Source organism: Clupea harengus, chromosome 1, assembly GCF_900700415.2.
Source record: "Clupea harengus chromosome 1, Ch_v2.0.2, whole genome shotgun sequence".
Classification (NCBI taxonomy): Eukaryota; Metazoa; Chordata; class Actinopteri; order Clupeiformes; family Clupeidae; genus Clupea; species Clupea harengus.
The window spans coordinates 23741119-23758618 of record NC_045152.1 but is presented as its reverse complement, the minus strand read 5'-3'; the positions used below and the strand labels follow the sequence as shown (position 1 = coordinate 23758618).

General features: G+C 49.1%; 1 protein-coding gene across 3 annotated transcripts in view; it reads left to right on the top strand.

The window, feature by feature from the left end:
• Nucleotides 1-17500, top strand: part of LOC105898579 (glutamate receptor ionotropic, NMDA 2B) — an 84774-nt gene that overhangs the window by 26284 nt on the left and 40990 nt on the right. For all 3 annotated transcript variants that reach the window (XM_031572197.2, XM_031572192.2, XM_012825611.3), the window contains exon 4: nt 585-1244. In XM_031572197.2, the coding sequence (XP_031428057.1) occupies nt 585-1244 (660 nt within the window). The remainder of the gene's footprint in view (nt 1-584; nt 1245-17500) is intronic.

The following is a 17500-nucleotide window of genomic DNA, read 5'->3' as shown; positions in this document are numbered from 1 at the left end:
TATGCTCTATTTATGTGTGTCATACACATCCGCTCTGCCCATTCCTCTTCCCCAGAAAAAACCCCTCTTCGGCAGGCGTACCTCCGGCGGTCTCTCACTCCCCCCCCCCCCCCCCCCCCCCCCCCTCCCCACACACACACACTTCTGTCCTGATTTACATACGAGCTCCCTGACACAGGCTGATGTATGTTGCGCCTTCTCTTTTGTGCCCATCCCAGTCAATCAATGTATGCAAGCTTCATTAACCATACTCTTGTTGCTCTTTCCCCTCTCCCCCCTTCTTGTCTCTCTCTTCTCTTTTCCCCTCTCCTTCTTGTCTCTCTCTTCTCTTCTTGTACTTTCCCCTCTCCTTCTTGTCTCTCTCTTCTCTTCTTGCACTTTCCCCTCTCCTTCTTGTCTCTCTCTTCTCCTCTTGCACTTTCCCCTCTCCTTCTTGTCTCTCTCTTCTCCTCTTGCTCTTCCCCCTCTCCTTCTTGTCTTGTCGCTCTCTTCTCTTTTTCGTTTCTCTTTATTTCTCTATTCCTCACTTTCCACTCTCCTTTTTCTTTTTTCTTCTATCTTTCTCTCCCTTCCTCTTCCTGCAGGGATTCTACTCACACTCCTCCTCCACCACCATGCTTGTCCGTGGCGGCTGTGGCCCTCGAGCTTCTCAGGAAAGGCGGGTATTGCGCCCGTCCGTCACGCCCGTGACCGCCTCCCCCGCCGGCGCCGCCCCCCGGCCAACGCCCGCCTCTCACTCCCCTTCCCGCCGTCCAGCTCCTCGGCTGCTGGGGCTGCTGCTGTGCCTGCTGCTGCTGCTGCTGCTGCCGCCCACCTGTCTCTCGCGGCGGGACAAGGGCGGCGGGGGCGGAGGCGCCGTGGCCCACTACATCCCCCCGCTTGCGCACGGGCACCCGCAGTCGTACCCGGTGCTGCCTCGGATCATGCAGGGCCTGAGCATCGCCGTGGTGCTGGTGGGCAACTCGAGCGACGTGGCCCTGGCGGGTGCCCGCGAGAAGGACGACTTCTTCCAGCACATGAAGCTGGCGCCCAACGTGGAGGTGCTCACGATGAATGAGACCGACCCCAAGAGCATCATCAAGAGCATCTGCGACCTCATGACCGAGCACTGGCTGCAGGGGGTGGTGTTCGGCGACGACACCGACCAGGAGGCCATCGCCCAGATCCTGGACTTCATCTCGGCCCAGACGCACATCCCCATCCTGGGCATCCGAGGGGGCTCCTCCATGGTCATGGCTGCTAAGGTAAAAATGCCCTGCAAGTTTCTGAAATATTCATCAGTGTATAGATTATGTGCGTGTTTGTGTGTGTGTGTGTGTGTGTGTGTGCGTATGTGAGACAGAGAGATTCAGAAAGAAAAAGGTGAGAGATATACGTGGAACAACAGAGGGAGAGACAGCGATAGAGAGATATTTGACGGAGGTTTGCGGAATGGGGAAATAATAGTAGGAGTGACCCAACTCTCCATCCAGATTGTATTTGTGTTGCACTCCAATGCACTTGTATTTGTGTTGCACTCCAATGCTGGCTGAAGAAAAAGATGCAGTGCTTAAGCATTTTGCCTTTGGGATGTGGTCCAGTCAGTGACAGCTGCTGGCCTCACTCTAAGTGGGGCCGTTATCTGAAAGCCCAGTGTTTGACCTCTAAAGATGGAAGAACATAGAGGGAACAAAATGTAAGATAGCAGACAATAAGAAAGGTGAACCCAGTGAAGGTAATATACGATATGTTCCACGTATAATAATAGTGCCAGGTAATAGATCACAGGTAATGGATAATAATAAAAATTAAAGGTAAAAAGTAAAATCCTTGACGTCAGCATCCTGGGAGTCTCGGCACAGTGTGCAGCTGCCACGCGCAGTAAAATGTCTATCGGTTGCCAGAGGGAGAGAGAAGGAGAGAGTGTGTGCCATAGACTCATGGCCCATTGCCATCTCTCTCTCTCTCCGTTTCTCTCTCTCATCTCATCCACTGTAGCCATGGATAATGGGATAGAGCAATCTGCTGCTGCTTTATCTTAGTGGGCTGGACTTGCCCATTTGAACCTGGCTGTTCTGCCTGGAACTTCTTTTTTTTTGCGGGATAATCAACTTTTATTCTGTTTACCCCCCCTTTCAAAAATCCAGCTGTGCAAATGTTGCACAAGGCTAGTGGGAAAAAATTACTGAAATGAGTTCTGAGCTGCCGGGAAGGTTGGCCTCGTGGTTTTGTGTGGTAATGGGGAATGTTGAGGGTTTGAGGGCAGTGGCACTGCATGTTTGCGTGTGTTTGAGAGGAAGTTGAGAGGAAGTGTGTGTTTGAATCCTTCCCCCTTCACTGCCTCCCCTCCCCTAGGCACACTAATCCATACACACACACCTTTCACCTGTGGGAGAGAACATGCAGTCAACACAGCGGCTCACTCCGGGCACACGCTGCTGCGCCGGCAGCTCCAAAGCCATTCAGTGGCCCTCTCGCCCTTCCTCCCATTAACCTGCGAAGGCCGCTAACCCGCCACATCGGTAAATCTCAGCCGTGCATACAGCCAGGGGTCTGCCGCCACCGTGAAGATTTATGTGTGTGTTCTCTTCCTCATAAAGCCCCCACCCCTAAAGAAAAGTGCTAGCACGCAGTGGGTATGTATAATTCATTAAACACACGTGCCCTCAGTGTGGCAAGAAACACGAGGGGGGCTTTTGTTTGCAGAGAGCGGGATAATGGATTCCCTAGGCCAGGAGCCAAGCCCATGTTCCTCTGCAGAAATCCCCCTATTACACCTCATTGCAAAGAAGCACACCAGGAGAGGATGGGAAATAATGTTGCCGAAATCGCATTCACACGTTGTGCTCTTGGACCTGACTCTAAGCGGCTCTTGTTTTTGCTTAGCGAATGGTCGGAGTAAATTGGTGGAAAATGAGTTTTGGTGGTGGGAGGTCTGCCGGGGTGTAGCTGGGTGGAACTGGGTGCTGTTTTGGGGGGTGGCGGTGGGGTTTCTTCTGGGATGAGGTGTGGTGAGAGGGTCGTGGACAGGGAGTGGAGGGCTGAACAGAGAGAGAGAGAGAGAGAGAGAGAGAGAGAGAGAGAGAGATAGACATATAGGGGGGAGAGAGAGAGATATAGGGGGAGAGAGAGAGAGAGAGGGAGAAAGGGAGAGAGCAAAAGAAAGAGGTGGTGTGAGGGAAAAAGATATTATGGAGTAGTCTAGGCATTTGTATCTGAGGCAGAGAGGACAAAGGTATGATGTGTGTCCACTCACCTTCACTCTGTCAGCCAAACACACACACTTTTAGACAAACAACCAAACACACAGCCCTACACGCACACATAAAACCAGAAGCTTCAGTTGGCAAGGCAACATCCATTGCTTACTTTCCCGAGGGAGAAGTAAAAAAAAAGAGGCGCAGACTAAGAAGGGAGGGCGAGGAGGGCGAGAGAAGCAGGTGGCTTCGTCTCCTCACACTTGGAGGAGGGGGCATATTTGGGGGTGGGGGGTTGGGGGGTGGATTAAGGGGGCAAGGGGAGGAGAGGAGGGAGATGGATGGGGACTAGAAGCCTTCCCATCTGTGTCAATGAAAAGAGACGAAGGGGAGAGAAGTGGAGGAAGAGCAAGAGAGCAGGTGCATTACCGCTGGATGGAAGGAGGGAGGAGGAAGGAGGAGAGGAGGAGAGGAGGAGAGGAGGAGAGGGGAGGGGAGGGGTGAATGTGGAGAGGAGGTTGTTGGGCGAAGATATTCTTAAGAAATGATAGAGCGAGGAAAGAGAGTGTAAGCGAATGTGTGTGTGTGTGTGTGTGTAGCGAGATAGAGAGACAGAGAGCAAGAGAGATTGGGGCACAGACTGCGGGTGGCTTTATATCTGCATCCTCGCAGTCTAAGGAAGTGAGTAAGAGGAGCGGCACTCTGCGCTCGCGTGAAGATGTGAAAATCTGTTTTGACACCATTCATGCCGGCGCGCCGCGGCTGCTGGAACGGCGGTGCCGCCGAACGGCGAACGATAACAATGGCGATTAGTGCGCGCCATGAAAGGCACTCCGATGATTCCCTCTCCCCCGGGCCGCCCGCCCGCCCGCCTAAAGGTGCTTTGAAGCAGAAGCGATTTGGTGTACGGAGAGTGACGTCCTCTCTGGCTCCTGCTCCGCTGCCGCCTCCGCTCCGTGCCCAACCTGAATGCCTCTCTCTGGAAGTACATAAGGGCAGACACACACACACACACACACACACACACACCTGCCCGTCTAAAGAGATCTGATCCAGCACGCCTCGCCCCCGGAGGCGGGATGGGGGGGGGGGGGGGGGCGCAGGGGCGCTTAGGGGGCAGTGCGGGGCTTTCAGCAGCCTCACCTTTTCACCTCGACATCAAAAAGCCACTTGTTCCGGCTCACCCTTCCCCCAAGCACACTTCCTGACTTTGGAACGTCTCCGGGCCCGACAAGGGCCAGAGCTGATCCAGAATCAGCCTCCGTATCAGAAGTTGGGTGGCATCAACATCAGCAGTGGTTGCAGCAGTGCTGCAGTCTGTGGGTTGCAGCTGGCATCCTGCTGGTAAAGTGACCACAGTGGCACTAATTAGCTGGTGGTGGGCCATTTCAGAGCGGGGGGTGGTGGTGGGGGGTAATAAATAAGAACAGAACAAGGGGGTGGGGGTTTGGGGGGGGGCTTGGGGTGTGGAGGGAGGAAGTGGAGCGTGCGGTGGTGCTTGAACGGGAGTTGGGGGGATAATTGTCATGCGGGCGGGAGAGACAGGGAGTGCAGAGGCGATCGCAGCATTTAATCACAGTGCAGTGACGAATTCACAGGGACCGATTATGCCCCCGGCCACAGTGTGTTTGTGTGTGTGTGTATGTATGTGTGCTTTGTGTATGTTCTGTGCTTTTGATCTGGACAGTGGACATCCAGCCACTCATTTCCCTTGGGCTGGGATTGAGGAGGGGGGGTCAATTTCTCCCTGGAAGGAGCGCACAAGTGAACAAATGTCCCGTTCCCCCAAGGCTTGTTCTCGTTTTTTTTCCTCTCGTCTCTCTCCGGCCTGTTGGGTTGCTTTTTCAGGACCCATTAATATGCAGCATGAAGGCCAGGACAATAGCACCTTTTGTTTGGCTAATCAGAGGGGTCCTGTGCTCCATTATTGTAATGTGCTGTTCTGCACCACGGAAGCACATCTCTGTGAAACACTGGCACAATTACCACCATTTGGAACCGATAAGGACATTAAAGTGTGGAATAGAGCAGCCACTGCCAACTCTCTGCCTCGCTTTCTGCTGTTCCTTATAGAAGACTGTACTACCTTACACCGACACCCACAAAACCAATTACTTACACACACACACACACACACACACACACACACACACACACACACACACACACACACACACACACACACACACACACATACATACATACACACACATTCATACACACATACACATGAGCGCACACGCATTCACACACACACACACACACACACACACACACACACACACACACACACACACACACACACACATACACATGACACACACACACACACACATTCATATAGACATACACACACATTCACACACACACGCACACGCACACACACATGCACACGCACACGCATGCACACACACACACTCACACACGCACTTGCATGGACACACACACACACACACACACACACACCATCCGCCTGTGATGCTTCTGCTCCTCATTTTCTCCGTTTTCTCAGTTTCTCACTCCTTTGGCCTCCTCCTTTGGCCTCTTCCTTTGTCTTCCTCCCTCCATTCTTTGTCCTGGTTTAGGAAAAAATGACAGTTCGGCATGTGTGTTCCCCTTTGGAGGGAGGGAGAGAGAGAGGGAGAGAGAGAGAGAGAGAGAGAGAGAGAGAGAGAAAGAGAGAAAGAGAGAGAGAGAGAGACCTAAATATACATGTCCTATTTCCCCTCGCCTTCCACTCACTCTCTCTCTGCCCATTTAGACTGTGGACGTTTATTAACTCTGCTAAACTTTTTACAGTCTTTCCCTCCCTCTCCGTCTCTCTCCATCCCTCCTTTTTGCTCTCTCTCCGTCTCCATTCTGGGACTGTCCCCTTTCCTCCTCCCTGTTTGGTTAAGCCTCTTGCCTCTCTGGTCTGTTTATCTACGTATACCTTTACTTCATTCTCTATTATCCACCCCTCCTTCCTCTTGTCTGTCTGTCTGTCCTGATTCTTGTTCTAACCTTCATTTCCATTCCATTCCTCCTCTCTCCTCATCTTGTCTTTTTCCCCTCTGATCTCCATCTATGTCTCTGCGCTCTCTCTCTCTCTCTCTCTCGCCATCTATCTGTCTCTGTGCTCTGTTTCTCTCTCTCTCTCCATCTACTTGTCTCTGTGCTCTGTTTCTCTCTCTCTCTCTTTCTCTCTCTCCATCTACCTGTCTCTGTGCTCTGTCTCTCCCCCCGTCTCCATATGAGTGCTGGTGGCGGTGGTGGTCTTGGCAGCTCTCAGGGGCAGACAGATTTCCGCCAGCTGTACAGGTGCATATCTGCCCCTTCCTCCCCCTCTGTCCTCTTTTCCATCTGCCTCCCTGTTTCCTCCTCTGCCTTCCTCTTCCTCTTTACCTCTCTACTTCATTCTTTGTCTCCCCCTTTCATTTCTCCCATGTCTTTCTCTCTCTCTGTCTCTCCTATGTCTTTCTCTCCCTGTCTCTCCCTGTCTCCCTCTTTCTGTCCCTCTGTGTGTTGGTGTGTCCTACAGAGACCTGGCTGGCCTTATCTGGCGGGCACCTCTGCTCTGCTGCCCTGAATGGAGCCAATGGAGTCTTATCTATTCATAGGCAGGGGGGAAGCTTCGGTGGTTCCAGCACCTTTATCACCGTGCCCACGCCCTTGCCACCAGGGCATCGGCGTCTGCCCTTCCCAATGTCCCTGACCACTCTCACTTCCTACCTCTCCCTTCAACACACTCCCTCTGCTCTTCCCAGAGTTCCGTCTCTCTCCGAGTCCCATATCCTGTCTGGTCCATGTCTACCTCCTGAATGTTACTGAGTTCTCCTCCTTTCTTTCTCTCTCTCTCTCTCTCTCGCTCTCTCTCTCTCTCCCTCCCCTATCTTCTCTCTCTCTCCCTCTCTCCGTCAATCTCACTGTCTTCATTTTCTCTCATTTGCCCTTCCGCTGTCCTGACCACCCCCTTCTCATCCCCTCATCTTCTCTTCTGCTTCCTGCACAGGACAAAGATCACGGGGGCTCATGGGGAGTGGGAGGGGAGAGGACGGGGAGGGAGGGAGGGAGGGTGTGAAAGATGGAAGGCCTGAGTGAGGACCTCAAGATGTGCTCAGTCAATTACCCGTGAGCACCGTGCCAAGCTGGCGCCGCACAAAAATGCCACATGCTGCTGGACACACATGCGAGCACAGACGCGTGAACTTACACACGTCTACGGTGTATGTGCACACACACACACTCAGACTCACACACACATACACACACACACTCAGACTCACATGCATGGACACGCATTCATTCTCACACACACACACAGCCTATAATGTACTGTGTAACCAAACACTCCTATTCACCCTCACACTCACACACACATTCTCACACACACACACACACACACACACACACACACACACACACAGGGGCGGCGCCAGGGGGGGGGCTAGGGGGTGCTATAGCTCCTCCTGGATTAGCCATAGCACCCCCATAGCACCCCCAAGAAAATAATGGTTTATTTATTATTGTTATTTAATTTAATTTAATTTAATTTAATTTAATTTTATTTTATTTATTGTGTGATAATAATATTTCAATCACAAAAGAAAATAATAACAGATTGAAATGAACAGATTGTTCACGTAGCACGACACAGCCACGTCGCATGCGTGAACGTTGACGTTTCCTGACGATTGAAGGAGAAAGAGCTAGTGCACTGTCAAAGTCAAACGGTAGTATCAACAAATTCACAATAATGCATCGGTTTATGATACCCAAAATTCCACGAGTAGAAGAATCATGTGACGTTGAAGAAGAAGAAGAAATGCAAGGGGTATCTGAATCTGATTTAGAAGAAGAGGAACGTCGTGGTCAAAGAGATCAACCCTACACCTCTACTGAGGGTGCTAGCCATGCTACACCTGGTCTGCTGGCTTGCCCGGATTTTGCTTTTCCAGCATAGTTTTGTTTGCATTTTTGCCTGTTCTTTAAGAGTTGTATTGTACAATGATACAATGATCTAGCTCTGATTATTGTGGTTTTGAGTGCCTACTGTTTTGTTTCATTCACTTTTAAAAGTGGCCTGCATCTTTACACCGTTTAAGATTTAAGGTGGAACGGTCTTGTTGTGTAACATTAATAAATGTAGTCTCTTTTGGGGATTTTTCGGGATCCGCCTTAAAAAATCAGAGATTCTAGCCTAGGATGAGCAGTCTGTCTGTGCTAGCCAGGTATACACAAGCTTCTATGTTTTTATTGATTGTGAAAGCATTTCTGACTCTTTGACTGTTTTGGTTCATTCTATCTGCTATTCTAATTTGCCCCCTTTAGTTTAAATGTATCGAACTATTTATGTTTAATTTGTCAGACATGGTAGTGGTGACCTGGTGGTCATCTGGCGCCAACATTAACCCCCACTGAAGTAAGTGAAGTATTTGGGATTGCGGAATCTATAACATGCTGCATGCATTTTGTCATGAGAGAGCAAACATGTAAACAGATATGACGATATGGTGGGGAGGGGTTGTAGTAGAGAACCATGTGACACGTATGCCATCACCCTAATTTCATAGCACCCTCGGTAAAACGCTGAGCACCCCCATAGCACCTGCAGAAAAAAATCTCTGGCGCCGCCATTGCACACACACACACACACACACACACACACACACACACACACACACACACACACACACACACACAGACACACACACACACACATACACACACACACACACAAACTCACACACTAAGCGTAAGTATTTATATCAGCAAGAGCACTCCCATCCTTGTTTGCACATCAGCATACATCCTGTAGTGTGCTGTTTCAGTCACATCTGACCTGACCTGCGCTAGCATGACCTGAAACTGTGAGCCAGGTACACTTTGACACAGACACTCAGACACTCAGACACAGAAACACACAGACACTCAGACACACAGACACACAGACACACAGACACACAGACACACAGACACACAGACACACAGACACACAGACACACAGACACACAGACACACAGACACACAGACACACAGACACACAGACACTCAGACACACAGACACACAGACACTCAGACACTCAGACACACAGACACACTGACATACAGACACACAGACACTCAGACACACAGACACAGACACTCAGACACATAGACACACAGACACACAGACACACAGACACACAGACACACAGACACACAGACACACAGACACACAGACACACAGACACACAGACACACAGACACTCAGACACTCAGACACACAGACACACAGACACACAGACACTCAGACACACAGACACACAGACACACAGACACTCAGACACAGAGACACACAGACACACAGACACTCAGACACAGAGACACACAGACACACAGACACACAGACACACAGACACTCAGACACTCAGACACTCAGACACTCAGACACACAGACACACAGACACACAGACACACACAACTGTCTGCCCAAACCTTATAAGTCCATTGCTGGCAGTTGCCATAGTTTCATTCCAGAGCAACCCTCTGGCTTGTGAAAAATAGCAGAAGCTCACCCACACTGAAAGAGCTCTCCATCCTCCCATCCCTCCCTCCCCTCCTCTCTCTCCCTTTCCCTCAGCTCGCCTCTCCTCCCTCGTTCACTCCGAGGAGACAAAGCGAGCCTCTGTGATGAATGTAAACTGCGCCCCTCCCCTGCTCTACTCAATTAGTGCAAAGACAGACTCTCTCTCATACACACCGCGCGCACCCACACACTCCAATGTTTTCCGCTAGGATTTTTTTCATGCTGGCCTGGTGTCCAGAAATACTTTTTATTTTACCTGACATATTTGAAACTTACCAGCGCATGTTTCAATAACAATCCAATAACAAAATGTTACAAGCACAAATATATTGTAGCCTATATAATGTACATCTAGGTTGACAAAATGTCATCCTGGGGTGGGCAACTACATTCAACATGAATAGATAATGTCTGCCATAGTCTTGGCTGCAACTTTGCAACATGACCGTGCTTGACACCACTTTATTCTAATTTGATACAATCAACTACTGTCAAACTGTCCTGCTTAGCAACCATGGATGTGAAACTAAAGACATGAACTGAAGACAGAAACTTTCTGCGTTTTTAAACGCACAATTTTCAAGCCTTCTAACATCGAAAAGACTACAGAAATGCATTGTTTACTGTAGCTAGGTCGCTGTGAAACCATATGTCTTGCATAACCCCTACTACAAGTTATGGCAGAAGTTATAGCAATGGCACTACGAGGTGAGATGAATTCTATAAATTGTTTATTTTTCAGAAGAAGTGTCCCAGTGAAGGGACGTACCCTTCTTAAGGTTGCTGCCATTTACCGTCACGTTAAAGGCTGTCAAACAAACCCAGAGAGCCACTCATGTTTCTGATAGATTACGCCCTTCTTGCAGAAATAGAACTATTTGATTAGCTAATCACCATGATGTGTCTGACAACCACATTTAGATGTTCTATTCTTTGCCACTACTGCGGACGTGGTGAAGGCTTTGGAGGGCGGCACTTAGACCGAAGCTTCACAGGGAATGAAACGTGATTGGATCAAATCTGTTCTCTCCCCACGCTGTCTAATGGGAGTGAAAAGCAGTCTGATTTTGTGACTCGCATTAATCGATAAAACAAGATAATAATAAGATTTAGTTCTGTTATTGATTTATTAAGATCTGTTATTGATTTATTTGCGTTGGTTACAGCACACACACATGTACACAACACACGTAGTTCTCCCACCAGTCACAAACACACACACACACACACACACACACATACGTTTCTTCACAGACACAAATCCACACACGCTTTTACCACATTTTTATCACGCACACACACACACACACACACACACACACACACACACACACACACACACACACCTCTCTAATGCTTTGCAATGTGCTGAGAGGACACTGAAATAATGATAATGAAATGTCCTGTTCACACTGAGCACTTGCGCCTAGAAGAAGGGCAGATACACACAGAAGTGAATCTGTTGTATTTGACATGAGTATAGTGTTGATTCAGCTTCCGTCTGCATCCTCAAAGCTGAGTGCTGTGGTGCAGCCTGAGCTCTTAAGTCAAAGGGGCTCGGCGGGAGCAGAGCATTGGGGAAAAACACCTCCAGCGGGGAGAGCATGCTCAGGGACACAAGTAAACAACAAACAAGCGTCACCAGTTTAAATGTGAGGTGCACACACCTCCTCCTTTTGCCAGATTTGCTCTCCGCATCTCCTCCCTCCCTCCCTCCCTCCCTCCTTAGTCTGTCTGTCTCTCTGTGCCACACACCTGTCACCACTCTTCCTCACCACTCTTCCTCACCACTCCTCCTCCCAGCAGTCTTCCTCAGCACTCTTCCTCATGTAGCACAAGGCCTCCGGTCATCTTGATAGAGCACTTAACTGTAAAAGAAAAGAATGCAGAGACAATACCTCACTTACGCTGAAGTTTATTTGGTCATGATGAAGACAAAAAAAAGACAACTAGGGCATGAAACAAAAGCCGTCTCTTCCAGGCGAAGGAGTAGAGCCCTCTGTCTATTTGTGTTGTTTCAGTTAAGGACTCAGTTCAGGTTGTTTGGCTTGAGCCCCACAGCCGACAGGCTTTACTTTGGCATTGTGTGTAGGATGTAGTGAATTCGACAGCAGCTGGTGGACAAAGCCCCACAGTAATTTGACAGTAGTCATCTGGAATGGTTTTGAAGAGGTCCCTGCATTGGCCTACATTATGATTAGCCCTGTGTCTGGTCTGATGTGTGCGAGTGCGTACGTGCGCGCGTGCTTGCATGTGCTCACAGGTGAAGAGGCAGCATCTGCATTGTTTTTCCATCAGCTCAGATAAAGGCACAGTATTTGGGTTATCTTATCTGATCCAGTGCATTCGTATTGATCTATCATGTGTTATTGGTGCTTGGAATGGCATTTTGAAAGAGCTGAGGTTGCAGAGAGAGAATGTTTTGGGTCTCATTACAGCACACAATTGTGATCGGCCTCAGGTGTATGTTTGTAGGGGTGTGTGTGTGTGTGTGTGTTTGTGTGTGTGTGTGTGTGTGTGTGTGTGTGTGTGTGTGTGTGTGTGTGCGTGTGTGTGCGCCCGTTTGCGCGTGTTAAAACATGTGCATGTGTGCCTCGGTGTCAAGTGAATTTGAGGGGATATATTCTCCAACAGGACCATTTCGATGGAAACCTCGTTTCCACGGAAACACAGCTTGTCTTGTTGAATTAGAAGTACTTCTCTCCATCCCCCCCCCCCCCCCTCTTTCTATCGCTCTCATTCAGCCTCCTCTTGCCTTGCCCTGTTTCTGTGCCTTAGCCGCTCTCTATCTCCCCACCTTTCATTCTCAGCCCGACAGGGCAGCTGACGCCTGTCAAGAGAAAGAGAGAGATAGGAGGGAGACAGAGAGCACGTGCGAGCGAGGCAGAGGGAGAGGGAGAGAGATAGACAGAGAGAGAGAGAGAGATGGAGAGAGAAAGATATGGAGAGAGGGAGAGTGAGAGAGAGAGCAAGAGCAAGAGAGAGATGGAGAAAAAAAAACAGAGAGAGAGATGGAAAGAGGGAGAGGGAGAGAGAGAGAGGGAGAGAGAGAGATGGAGAGAGAGAGAGACAGACAGAGACAGAGAGACAGAGAGGGAGATGGAGAGAGAGATGGAGAGAGAGAGAGAGAGAGAGATAGAGAAAGAAAGACAGAGGTGAGTGGAGGAGTGTAAAGGGACATTTTGGGGCTCCAAGAGGGATGAAGTCGTGTAGTCCTATGAGTCAGCAGGGTGTACTGGAGACTGTAGTAGTGACTTGGAGAAAAGCCACAGACACAGAGGGAGGGATAGAGAGAGGGATGAGAGAGAGAGAGAGAGAGAGAAGTGGTGCAGACTTCAAAAGACAGCAAGAGGGACTGCGTTTGGGGAGAAAGATAGGATTAGAAAGCGAGGGAGACAGTGAGAGCATGCATGAGAGAAAGAGAGAGAGAGAGAGAGAGAGAGAGAGAGATAGAGAGGGAGAGAGAAGATTGATTATGCTCTTGTAAGTGCTTTTGGCATTATTGGAAGAGCGCGGCCCTACCAATCCAGCCAATTTGAATTAGCATCGCGGAGAGAGTGATTGAGAGAAAAACGGAGAAGCAGAGCTCCATATAGAGAGGGAGGACAAAGGGGCAGTTTGGCAGAGGGACAGAAACGAGGGGGCGAGCGAGGCAGAGAAGTAGAGGATGAGGGGACGGGGGGCAAAGTGAAGCCCTGGACGATGGACAGCAAACTGACGCGAGGCGAGTGAGCGGATGAAGGACCGAGGTATTTAGGGACCGAGGGAAGAACAAGCGGCTTTGAACAGCAGACCGGGACAGAAAATAGCCACTGATTCGGAAAAGAGAACTGAGAGGAAAATGGAGGGGGCCCCGAGGATGCAGGCAGCAAAGACTTAAAATAGACCAAGAGGAAAAAAAAAACGAAACACAATGTGCGTATTCGCTACGACAATAAAAAAAACTCCCATCCTCTGTTTTAAACACAAGTCAGTCAGCACAACGGTTTCATGCTGATTATGGAGTCAAGCATCCTCTCCTCTCCAGCACGCCCTCCTCCTTCAGCCATCCCTTCCTCCTCCTACTCCTCCGACGGCGAGCAGATTGAGGAGGACTGACCCCGGACATATTGACCACGCTGAACACACAAATAAAACAAACATCCACCAGTTGGTCTCCCCCCCCCCCTCCAAATGCAAACGCATCGCTCTTCAGATAATAAGAGGAATAATTCAAAATGAGAATCCATGGACGGGGCCTCTATCCCTTCTCCCTTCTAAAGGCGAAGAGGGGCTGGCGAAGCGTTTATCAGTTCCGTGCGTGTCAGACTATGTAATGGATTGACGTGTGTGACTCTCAGTGGCACAAATAAAGTTACTGCAGGGGTTTTATTTATGCCTCTGATAACCAGACAACCTCCCGGAGCCTTAAAGCCACAGATGCAACAGTGCGCCTCTTCCCCCCTGTCTCTCCACTGCTTGTGCATATTTCCCGAGCTCACCTCCAGGCAAGACATTTCAGAGCAACAGCTCCAGCCCTAATTTGCAGAGAAAGCTACATCATGAACAGTTAGGTGGCCATGGGATATATTCATTTTAAGAGAGGATGGACTCCTTTGTCTGTGTGTGTGCTGTGTGTGTGTGTGTGTGTGTGTGTGTGTGTGTGTGTGTCTCTGTATGTGTGCCTCTGTGTGTGTATGTATCTGTATCGTGTGTGTGTGAAGAAGGAGCATCAATGACGAGCAGATGTCAGAACAGCTGGTGAGTCTCTCTTGAGGCTGTGGTCAAGCGCTCCTCTTCACCTGCATTGGAAGAAAAAGGATTGCAGCATATCTGTGGCTCAACGGCGCCATCAGCTTGTGTCACTGGATGCAAAATGAATGGAGCTTCAAGACTGTCGTCCCAGTCTTGTCACAGACAGTAACCAAAGTGATTTGTTTGTTTGTGTGTGTGTGTGTGTATGTGCCTACGAGCGTGTCTCTGTCTGTGTGTGTGTGCGCGCGTGTGTGTGTGTGTGTGTGTGTGTGTGTGTGATGTGTGCATGCGCACGCTTGTCATGTGTGATGACACAGTACTTCAGATATTTTTAGAATCGGTGAGAAATTGATTTCTTTTAATTAGGAATTCAGCTCAGATGTAGTGAGAGTGTTGAGAAAGGGAGCAGAGATCAAACAGAGGGAGGAGGAACAGAGGGGGGGAGGGGGGGGGGAGGAGAAGACAGAAGAGGAAAATGGTGTGGTTGAATTATGTATATAAAGCGTTTTTAAAGAGAAGATAATGGGAGGGTTTTGGAAATGTTTTTTTTTTTTAGCGTGTTTACTGAAGCTTATCAGTATTTCTATATCAGAGTATGTGGGTGATGGATGGTGTAGTCGCCAATACTGACCATCTAGTCTGAGCACGTTCATCCATGCTCAATTTAAATATGAACTTGAGACAGAGAGAGAGATAGAGAGGGAGGGGGGATAGAGACGAAGAGAGAGAGATAGAGAGGGAGAGGGGGGATAGAGACAGACAGAGAGAGAGAGATAGAGAGGGAGGGGGGATAGAGACGAAGAGAGGTGCCAGAAGTTAGTCAGCGTGTCACAGCTGGTGAGCCGGTGTGTAGCCACAGTGTGGGAGAGGAAGTAATGTGTATGTTTGTGTGTGTGTGTGTGTGGGTGTGTGTGTGTGTGTGTGTGTGTGTGTGTGTGTGTGTGTGTGTGTGTGTGTGTGTGTGTGTGTGTGTGTGTGTGTGTGTGTGTGTGTGTGCGCGTGTGTGTGTGTCTGTTTGCGTGTGTAAGACACCCATCGTGAGCTGTGGATGCTATGCAGTCTTTGGGAGAGGGGGCTGATTCAGTTGCTGTCAAAAACGTAAAAAAGTGGAGAAGAGTCCAGTCAGCATATCTGTGTGAAAACAGCTCTGCTATGATAGCTTGTTGTTCTGCGTTTCAGGCCTGGGGAGGCTGGTGGAGGCCACACAGAGGCGGGAGAATGAGAGAAAGTTTGGAGCTGAAATTGCATTGATTTTTGTTTTGTGTGTGTGTGTGTGTGTGAGACAGAGCGTGTGTGTGTGAGACAGAGCGGCACACCCTTCATGAAGAGAAATAATACTGCAGCTTCATGCCTTCAGTGCAAAGCTTATGAATGTGTGTGTTGATTCTTCTGAGTGCTGTATCTGTGCTTCCTATTAGTGAGTCACCTGCTCCTTTCTCCTCTCTCCAGAATAGTCTTTCTCTCTTCTCTTTCTCTTTGTCCTCTCTCTCTCTATCTATCTCTCTCTCTCTCTCTCTCTATCTCAAAATTCTGCTCAAAGGTGCTTTATTGGCATGACAGATTGCCGGTACTGCCAAAGTGGCTCCACACTGGAATCAGCATATTACAGGAGTGTAGTCGCGCTTTCATTTCATCCCCCCTCCCCCCCTCTCTCATCCCTCTCTTCTTAAATGCTGCCGTTTTCCTCAAATTCTGCTGTCAAAAGAGCTTTTACTTGCACGACAAGGTTGTCCTGTGTATTCCCATAACATTCACAAGTGCGTTAGAACGTCTCCTCTTCTTTCTGCCTAGCTATCTCCTTCTAGCTGCAATCTCGTGCAATATCTTCTTCCTACTTCCCAAGTCTTTCTGTTTTTTTTTTGTTTCTCGGTGCTTTACCGTGTGTGCGCAGGAGATAAAAAGACAGAAAGTGTTGATGAGTGTGAATTAAAAATACTGAACCTTGTTGAGACGGTTCCTGTTCATCTGATGACCTTAATGGTTTGTGGTGTGCACACATTCACAGTTCTTTTGTTATCTAGGGCACAACGCTGGAGTAACACTAGAGGGAGAGGTGCTTGTACACTGTGTGTGTGTGTTTATATGTGTGTCTGTGTGTCTGAGTGTTTGTGTCTGTGTGTCTGTGTGTGTTTGGGTGTGTATATGTGTGTGTGTGTGTGTGTGTGTGTGTGTGTGTGTGTGTGTGTGTGTGTGTGTGTGTGTGTGTGTGTGTGTGTGTGTGTGTGTGTGTGTCTGTGCGTTTGATTATGTGTGTATGTGCAGGCACACAGGTGTTTAGGTGGATAGGTGATTGTTGTGTGAGACGCAGAGGGAGAAGGAAGTGTTATTCACATATGCATCATTGTACATACAGTATGTGAGTGTGCGTGGTGTGCCGCGTATGTGTGTCTGTGTGTCTGTGTGAAAGGACGATAGGAGAGGAAAGAAAGTGCTTCCAAAACAGAGGGAGGAAGTTCCATACTGTCTCACTCCAAACGGCAGATGCCAGGAGCGATGAAGATGCTCTGAAGAATTTATGAGACGAGTCACACTTCTGTATTTCTCTCCCTACCAATGTAGGGCGGTACACATTCACTGGGCCTTTGTGGTAAGAGTTGGCATGGGGTGAAGACCTACCAACACCCCCCACCTAAAAAAAAAGAAGTCTGTGACTAAAGGAACTGAGTTGGCAGTTAGTGGGTGGGTGGGTGGTGATAGTGGATTGCCTTATTGTCTCACCCTGTCTTGGAGCATGTGCCGCTTTGGAAATACTCCTGTCATGCCAATAAAGCAGATTTGAATTTGAATTGTGGTAATTGGAGGAAGGCAGAGCAGTGGGGAACTAAAAAGACTGGAGGGAAAGGAAGAGGGAGAGAAGAAGAGGTAGAGAGAAGGAGACGGCAAAAAGAGAGAGAGAGAAGAGGAAGCTGGTCTTTCAACATGTAAAGAAGTATTGCTGTGTTCTGTCCTTGTTCTTTAAGCTAAGAACACACAGACACACAAACCACACACACACACACACACACACACACACGCACACACGCACACACACACACACACCTAC